At 43.8% G+C, this 8,827-nt stretch overlaps 1 protein-coding gene across 1 annotated transcript; it reads left to right on the top strand.

Annotated features, from left to right (window-relative positions):
• Positions 1–5,899: 5,899 nt before the first annotated feature.
• Positions 5,900–8,029, top strand: LOC122366071. The gene is made up of 2 exons (XM_043337854.1): positions 5,900–6,761; positions 7,496–8,029. The coding sequence occupies exons 1-2, from the start codon at positions 5,958–5,960 to the stop codon at positions 8,027–8,029; spliced, it is 1,338 nt and encodes a 445-aa protein (XP_043193789.1). The 5' UTR covers positions 5,900–5,957.
• The last annotated feature ends 798 nt before the right edge of the window (positions 8,030–8,827 follow it).

The raw sequence follows: 8,827 nt of genomic DNA, 5'->3' as shown, positions 1-8,827 counted from the left end.
TATGGGTGTCATTTCACTCAGTTGAGCGTTTTTCGTAATCCATGACTCGCTTATTAGGTGTAATTTGACCCTCAGTGGTGCCATAATATTCCGGTGTCATTTGAACCCAATGGGGCTCAAATGACACCGGAATATTATGACACTACCGAGGGTCAAATTACACTCAATAAGTCATTTGAACGGAATATTATGACACCACTGATGATCAAATTACACCTAATAAGGGAGCCACGGATTGCGAAAACGCTAAACTGTGTGAAATGACACCTATAGGATATAAAAACTCCTCACGATAGCGTCAAAAACGCTTAGATGTGTTATTTTACACTGACACCGTGCAGGATCTTTTGACACGACACCTAAGATGGGAGTCAAAATTTTGGGAGTCAAATGACCCTTGGGTATGTGATTCTGACCGAGATCAATTTACACTAAAAACGGTGTATGGACACTGTTTTTCAGAATCGGATTACACCATGGGTGTCAGTTGATTCCCAAATAGGGGATCGTGATTCCCGGGGGGAGTAATTATTTTTATCCGTGTAGTGATAGATTTGTGAAGGTGCGCGTAAAACATTTTAACAGCATCATTAACAGGAAGAGTGTTTAGCTGTGTCCAATCGATGAGACTTAAAGATCTACGAAGCCCATTGAAATCAGCCCGTTTATAATCAAAGACGGTGGGGCGAGTCGAAAATCTCTTACCCCTTTTTTTAACGCGTAACGTACACCGGACTTCAGCATGATCTGAAGGAAAAATCCCTTCGCATACCGTCGCATTAACACAAGCATCATTTGACAACACTAAATCCAAGTAACTGTTACCTCGGGTAGGCTGACCCACGTGTTGAACCAGTCCCGCAGTACTGATGCCGTCTAGTAGCTGCAGAGCCCTCGGGGCTGACCTCTGAATGTTAGGAGTAGCCCCGCTGTCACCACCCATTGGTGTCCATCTCACTTCCGGAACGTTGAAGTCACCAGCGACGACAACAGTCTTGTTTGGATGACGTGTGCGAAGATCTTGGCATGCCCGAAATATTTCTGGAATAGAGTTTCCATCCGGTGGACAGTAGACTATTGGGGCATTCCACGTCAAATCAAACACCGAAATCCGTCATCCCCTTCGATTTTTCTGAAAATTTGTAGGCAGATTGGGCATGGTGCAAAACTGAGTTACGTGTAATATTTTCGAAATTTGATAACGTATCGCCGAGATATAGGTCCTCGAATATAGCCAAAAATGCCACACATCATTTTTTTAAATGCTTATAACTCTGGTTCCTTTTCTGGTATCAAAATGATATTAACAGGGTCTTGTAGGCAATTGATAAGGCTTTGATTTTTAATTATAAAATTACATTGAAGTGACCTTGAAATGCATTTGACCTTGAATTAAAACAGAAAAATTTAAATAGCAAAAAACACGCCACCTTCGATTTGAGTAATTTTTACATATTATGTCCCTCACAAGGTTCCTAACCATCTGTGAAAAAATTGGAGTGGGCCATTCATAACTTTCGCGGCAAACGCCGTTTTCATGCATCAACATCACGCAACCGCGCGTGACCTTGAAAGACAGAGTCAAGACATGCTTGCTTGTGCACACTTTCTGAAATGAATGATTGCTGATTAGTGATATCCCAAACTCTGCGAGAATGGAAATGCATAGTCATCGTAGTCAAGCATTCACGTTCCATTGTAAAAGTGTCTCAGGCAAACGGTATTTTGCGGTGAATTTTGAGCCGTGTGGAAATGCATCATGAAATAAATTCAACGAAAACATTATCACGCAACGATATCTTCACGTCTTTTGATCTTCACTATACGAAAGAACATACATTTTTGAGTATGTATGGGGAATTTCTAGTTAATCCGATAATAAATATGGCAGTTAGAGTTCTGCTAAGAGTAACATGTCGCCGGCTGAGGCGGGATCGGCCGACGCGGGAAACGCAGCAGTCACAATTTTGTGTTTACACGTTCATATTTCAATTGTTTACCAACCTATTTTCAGAATTCTTTCACCATAAGATTGCCTGTACATTTCTTAGTCTTCTCACAAAATTTGACGCGAATCGAACGTAATCAGCGGTAAGGAGCGCGATGTAAAGACGGAACCGTTCCGTTCCGTCCCGGCACAGTCTACAATTCAGGCGGCGCGTAGCGGTCGGCGCCGGCTGCCGAGTCGCCGCGTCGCCGCGGCGACAGGATGTTCACTTTACACCGCTATTACTAGAACAGTTGTGAACCGATTTTCTTATTGCTTGCACGATGAGATGTGCAATTCAATTCTGGACAGGTAGCCATAAGTAATTTCGCATCAATATTATGAGATATTGGCGAAAAACAGGAGGGGTGGGGCGAAATTCACTCTTCCCCCTCCACTGCGCGTGCTAACATACGTTTGCATATGTGCCATTTTCTTCAAAACTTATGAATGGCCCACTCTAATTTTTTCACAGGTTGTTAAGAATATGGTAGGCAATAAAATATATGAAAATGAGCCAAATCGAAGGTGGCGTGTTTTTTGCTATTTCAATTTTTGTGCTTAAGAACAGAGTTAAGCAAATTTCAAGGCCATATATTTAAGTCGATGCAATTCTAAACAAATGCTTAAGAAATTACCTAAACAGTAAGGTTTATTTCATTCAAATCAAACAAGTACAACCAGAGTTATGGTCGTTCAAAAATATAAAGATGCAACATTTTGTAAAAATTTGATGCCCTATATTTAGAAGAGCTGTGGTCAGAATGTGCAAAAAACATCAATGTAATGTCCGGGGCGACACAGGAACTCGCTCACAAATTTATAATGAAATCGCTGATGGTAAGGTGCAAAACAGCCGATTTTTGTTCGATTTGACGTGGAATGCCCCTATTGCCAAAATTACATTGGCAGCCTGGATCTCTACCACAAGCATTTCAGCAACGGTTGGTTCAAGATCTTCTCGTCTCTCGGGTTGGAGGTGGAGAGAAATAGCGCAAGCAACTCCCCCAGCGTGTGTTGGACGGTCTCGCCGGAACCACATGTGCTGAGGGAGGGAGGATGCTAATTCTTCTGAATCCACGTGGTCATTGAGCCATGTCTCCGTCCATGCCACCACGTCAAACAATCGAAGCTCATTGGCACATGCTCGTAGTATTCCCATTTTATTTTTAATGCTTCTTATATTTTGAACCAGTATATTTAAGTAATCTTGTTGACTTTCATTCTTGCAGCCCGGATCACGACTCTTCGAGGGATCTATTCTAAAAAATCTCCTGTTTCATGTTCGATGGTTTCGGCAATGATTTTGCTTGCTTCAAACGTGTATAGGATTCCAGTTTTGTTTAATCCATTGAACTTACAGGAAGCCAGACAGGGTCTTAGGTCCACGAATGTGGCTCCATATGCTTCACATAACAGTTTAAGCTCACTGTTGACTGTGCGTGCTGTTTCAAAAACTGTATATCCAGCATCTACCCTTTCTTCAACTGAGCACACGAACACCCGTCTTGTCTTCGGGGATCTTCTTGCAAGCTCAATTTGTCTTGAAAGACATTTAAGAACAAAATCCGGAGCGTGATTCAGCACCAAATCAGCTGCCGTATGCAAGACTACGTTCAGTTTGAATGCTCTTGCATCTCTGATAGCTGATGCTAGATTGTACCATACGTTGCTGTTATTGACACGAAGAAAAGTGGTGTTTTTATGAAGAGAAGGCGTTTCCCTGGTGGAATCCCTCAGTCGAATCACATTGGTTCCGCCAGCAATGACAGCTCCAACTACTTTGGACTCGCTTTTGGTTGCAGACCGATTTGTTTTCACGTTGATATGATTGACAGTGGGGTTTATAGCCGATCCTGACAATCCATTCAAATTTGTTGTGTCATCGCTGACTCTTGCAGGCATGTCTACCGTGTTCAACAGATTTTGCTCCGCCGTCACACCAGAGGCCTGTTTCACTAACAAATAAAACTTGTATTTACAAAGAAAAAGCTTGAGTTTACAAGAAATAATTACCAACATTTGAGATTTGGATTTCACGAAACCTTTGAACATGAATTTTGAGTTTAAAATTTGCAAACTTTTTTACAAGAAAAAGTTTGCTAGAAAACATGGGAATCGCAAAGTTTCTGTTTCACGAAGACCAGAAACTTGAAAGAAAACATCGTAATTACAAACCTGAAATTCCAGTGGTCCTGACGTTCGGAATTTTGATACTTTTTGTGCAATAATGCAAAACAGTCATATATTTAGAACAACTATGCTTTGTTGAGTCGTTTCATGCTCAATTTTTACTTAGCACACACCCTAAGAAGCAAAATAATCGGTATTAAAATATCGTCATGTTTGTCATTCGTGCGCCATAATTGCATTCAACAGTCTTCTGCTGTCAAATGTTTTGCGTGTTATTTTCTTTCAATGATAGGACAATGTGAACTATCATTTATATCTTTTTCCAACAGCATCATTGTTTATAATTTAATTAGGCAACTTTTGACATGAATACTTGACAATAGTACAATAACGTGACTTTGGAGGGCGATATGAGTTTTGAACGGCCCGACACCATTATCAGAAGCCCGACATGATGCTGAGCGGCCCGAGCGTAGCGAGGGACGCTAAGTATCATGAAGGGCTTCTGATAATGGTGAAGGGCCGTTCAAAACTCATATCGCCCGACAAAAGTCACGTTATTTGTATTATTGTCACTTATCTAGTTCATAATTAACCATTTTCTCAATAGCTTGCTGTAGTCAAATCTTCTGGAGGTCGGTCAGCAAGTTCGTAGTGCGCGAGAATGTAAAATACTGGTTATTGTTAACCCGCGCACCGACGGGGGGGGGCGGATATCCGCCCCCCCCCTGAGGTTTTTCGCGAATAGCGGGAAAACCGCGGCGCGTAGCGCCGCGAAATTTGGTATGACTATTCCCTTATCAATTTTACACATGGTTTGCAAGTTTGAACCTCCTACCTTTCAAGGTCAGGTCACCAGGTCACTTTGAATGACCCAACCTCAAGTCACTTTTGTGCAACTTTGTCACCGTGCCAGAGCTACAGTAGATGTCGGAGGCCTTTGAAAGTCGCAGGATGTTATTAGGTCATTAGTAGCTACAATTTGTATATCTCGGAATTTTGATATCGGTGACCTAAGGTCAGGTCAATTTCGCGACCTCCCTATTATAAGTCAATGGGGGAAAAATCAACTCCCTGTTTTTACCACTAAAACGGGTCGGAATGGCCCCATATACCATACATGACTTCATATACGATCAACCTTCACTACCTTGAGGTCTGTTTTGCTGTTGGGCAGCTGTGAGGTCATGTGACGTCATCAAAGGTCACCAAAGGTTTTTGGCCAATAACTCCGTACAGGAACAAGATACAGACGCGTGGATGGTCTCATTGTGTTCAGCTCGTCAAGACGCATCGAATGATATACATGATGACCTCGAGGTCACGTGACCTGAGGTCAACCTTTGACCTTGACCTTTCGAGGTCAACATATATATCATTCGATGCGGATTGACGAGAGGATCACGATGATGCCCTTAGTTTGTTCCTATCTTGACTAATTCGAAAGTTATTCGAGAAAAACTCTCTCCATATTTAGCGCCGCCATTTTGACTTTTTCGACCCCTGTGACGTCATCTTTGACCTGACCTGAAAATGACCTTTGTAAAAATTGTAGATCTTGACCGTGCGTATCCGATGCCGTTTACCGCTTGTCGCTATCTTGCTTCGTTCTCGAGATCTCAGGGGGGGGGGGGCGGTCATCCGCCCCCCCCCCCGTCGGTACTAAGTTGGCGCAGACCCCCGTCGGTGCGCGGGTTAAGCACGTGACTTTTCGGGAATTTAGGGCGAGCACTCACGACTAGAGTATATAAGGCAGGTCAGAGCGAACGGTGCATCATTTTCGGTTTAGCTTCTGAGGTAATAATAGCTCTGTCTCCTTTGCGCGTGGAAACGCCAGATGGATAGCGAAATAACGGAGCGTGAATTAATAGAGCTGGAAAGAAGTGTTGTACCTGACAACACATCGAAGGCCACTCAGTATGGGATGAAGAAATTTAATGAATGGCTTGCATTGAGAGACCATGCATGCGATTTTGGAACAGTTACTCATGAAGAACTGTGTAGTTTACTAAGAAGGTTCTACGCTGAAGTGAAGGCGAAGAAAGCGGGGGAAACTCTAACGCCCAGTACACTGACCTGCATTCGTGCGGCCATCCATCGCTGCCTGACCAGCGCTCCACATAGCAGACCGATCAACATCATAACCGATAGAGAGTTTATTGCAGCAAACAACATTTTTGACGCTCGCTGCAAACTGTACGTAAAGGCAGGCAACCCCAAGCCTCAGCATAAGGCTGCTATCACAGAGGACGATATGAAGCGCTTGGGTGACTACCTCTCGGATTTCGCGTCAAATCCAACCATCCTCCTGCAGGCTACATGGTTCTATCTCTGCTTTTTCTTCGGGAGAAGAGGTCGAGAAGGTTGGGCTCAGATGAGGAAAGATCATTTCGTCATCAGAGAAGACCCAGACGGAAAGGAATATGTCACTATTTCGAAAACTGAAGCAACAAAAAACCATCAGGGTGGAAGCAAGCAGGGAGATGTAGACTTTTCTGATCAGAGGATGTACGGGCCTGGTGTAGAAGTTTTCAAGATGTACCAGCAAAAGATCAATCATAATAGTGATAGGCTGTTCCAAACACCAAAGAGAGCATGGACGCAAGATGAATGTTGGTTCAGAAACGAAGCAATGGGGAAGATTGTTGTTGATTGGTCTTTCACATGCGCGCCACTGTCTCCCAGATGGCATCATCCGAACGCTCGTGACGGCACTCGTTGTATCGCGTATCCAGTACTGCCTTTCAGTTTATGGTAATGGGTCCCAAAAAAATTTCGATCGACTCCAAAAAATTATTAACTTCGCCGCTAGAGTTATTTTCGGCCGCCGTAAATTTGACCATGTCTCCGACCTGCGAACAAAACTCGGGTGGTTGTCCCCGCGCGGTATGTCCGACTTCCACACCCTTGTCATCGCACACAAGGTCATACAGCGCCGTGAACCTGAGCAACTAGCAGCCCTGTTCGTCGCTAATAGCGCTATCCGCGAGAGACCATCCAGACAAGATCACTTCTTCCATCTTCCCCGTCCACGGCTGGAAACGGGCAAGCGGCGGTTTGGCTATCGAGCTGCAGCTCTGCTGAACAGCCTGCCACCTCACCTGTCGCAGCTGCCTCCCGCCCGCTTCGCCCGCGCTGTTAAAGCCGCAATCGTGGACGATGAATCAGCACATCGTCGCTGACCAATAGGATAGGGGTGGGTAAAAGCGATGAGGCTGTCCTGAGAGTGTTTTGTCCTTGTTTTGACGTGAGTGAATGTGCAACTGTTTTGAATGATTAGATTAGCAACCGCGGATACGGATTCTGAGCAGTAATCGCCACGCACTTTGTATGTGGATCGCTCTTAAATGTAAATACAATACAATACAATACAAGAACAGCCTGTCAACAATCATGCAGAGGATAGCTGATAGCGCTAAGCTATCACAACGCTATACATGTCATAGCGTTCGTGCCACCACCGTCACGACATTGCATCAAGCTGGAGTGGCAGCTGAAGATATCGTTAAAGTAACAAAACACAAAAGGACCGCAAGCCTTTCACATTACATTGACGACATGTCAGTTCCTCAAAAAAGGCGTTGCTCTGAGATATTGGCACAAACGATGACCAGGCAGTCCGACACAACCGCAAGTGTAGTCCAAGGGTGCAGCGCCACGGTGATACAGAACGGAGGGCCTGCTACCTCACGACGGTTGTGCGAAGAAAAGCCCAACTTTAATCTGACCATCGGTGGGATGGAAGTGGATGACTGGTTGAACATGAACGAACAGGAACATCGGGTGCCTGACCCATCGGAAGTCCGTCAAAGCCAGCAACTGGTAACGGCGAGAACAGCTCTGTCGTCACTGCTCCCGAATGCAACGTTCAACGGGTCTTGCGTTATCAATGTGAACTTCCACGCGTAAGGATAGGTACGCCGTACGATTACATAGCGAAAACGCATCAAATGTGCAATCGGTCGTGCATCGGTCTATGACAAGTATTGTAAATAAAGTATAAATCAAAAACTGTTTGTACAGAACCGTCTACTTCTTTCAGTTGCAATAACCGCAATTTTCATTAAAATAATTTGTGGTATTCATATGAGAATATATATTTGAACATATTTGAGCTGTCGGGCGCTAATGACCTGTCGGGCGGATAATGACCATTATTGGCCCGACAGCTTTTATTTTGAGGGCAATACAGAGTTTGAGCCGCCCTCCTAAATGACGGTAATCGCCTAGTGATCGGCCCGTGCAAGTGACAATAATATTTGATACAAAGAAGCAATATCTTTAACATGCTATAGTTCTTGATTAAAAACAATTTTACTGTTTACAAGTTTATTTGCAAACATTTTCTTATCGGAGGTGCCACTGGCGATGAAGCTTAGTGAAATCGGTTTTTACGTAGTTGGTAAAAATACTTATGAATTGTTAACTACAAACACTTGTAAATACAAGTTTTTAGTGAAACAGGCCTCAGATCTGTGTGAAAGATGATTTTCATTCATGCTTTTGTGAATATTCGGTGTCTCATCCAAACGCTTTTCACTCCAGGCAGATGAGCTTCCCCGATGTGTAACCTGGAGAAGTTCTTGAACTACACTAGACAGGCGAGATACATCAGCAGATAATTTGTCCAGTTGAAGTTGGGTGAGCCTGATTGCCTCCATTATATCCATAGTAGTAGCGTTGACAAAAGATGGTCCGGGAATCTGG

The sequence above is a fragment of the Amphibalanus amphitrite genome, unplaced genomic scaffold, assembly GCF_019059575.1.
Source record: "Amphibalanus amphitrite isolate SeventyFive unplaced genomic scaffold, NRLGWU_Aamphi_draft 000783F_arrow, whole genome shotgun sequence".
Classification (NCBI taxonomy): Eukaryota; Metazoa; Arthropoda; class Thecostraca; order Balanomorpha; family Balanidae; genus Amphibalanus; species Amphibalanus amphitrite.
The sequence above is the reverse complement of the archived record's forward strand: the minus strand, read 5'-3'. Positions and strand labels throughout refer to the sequence as shown.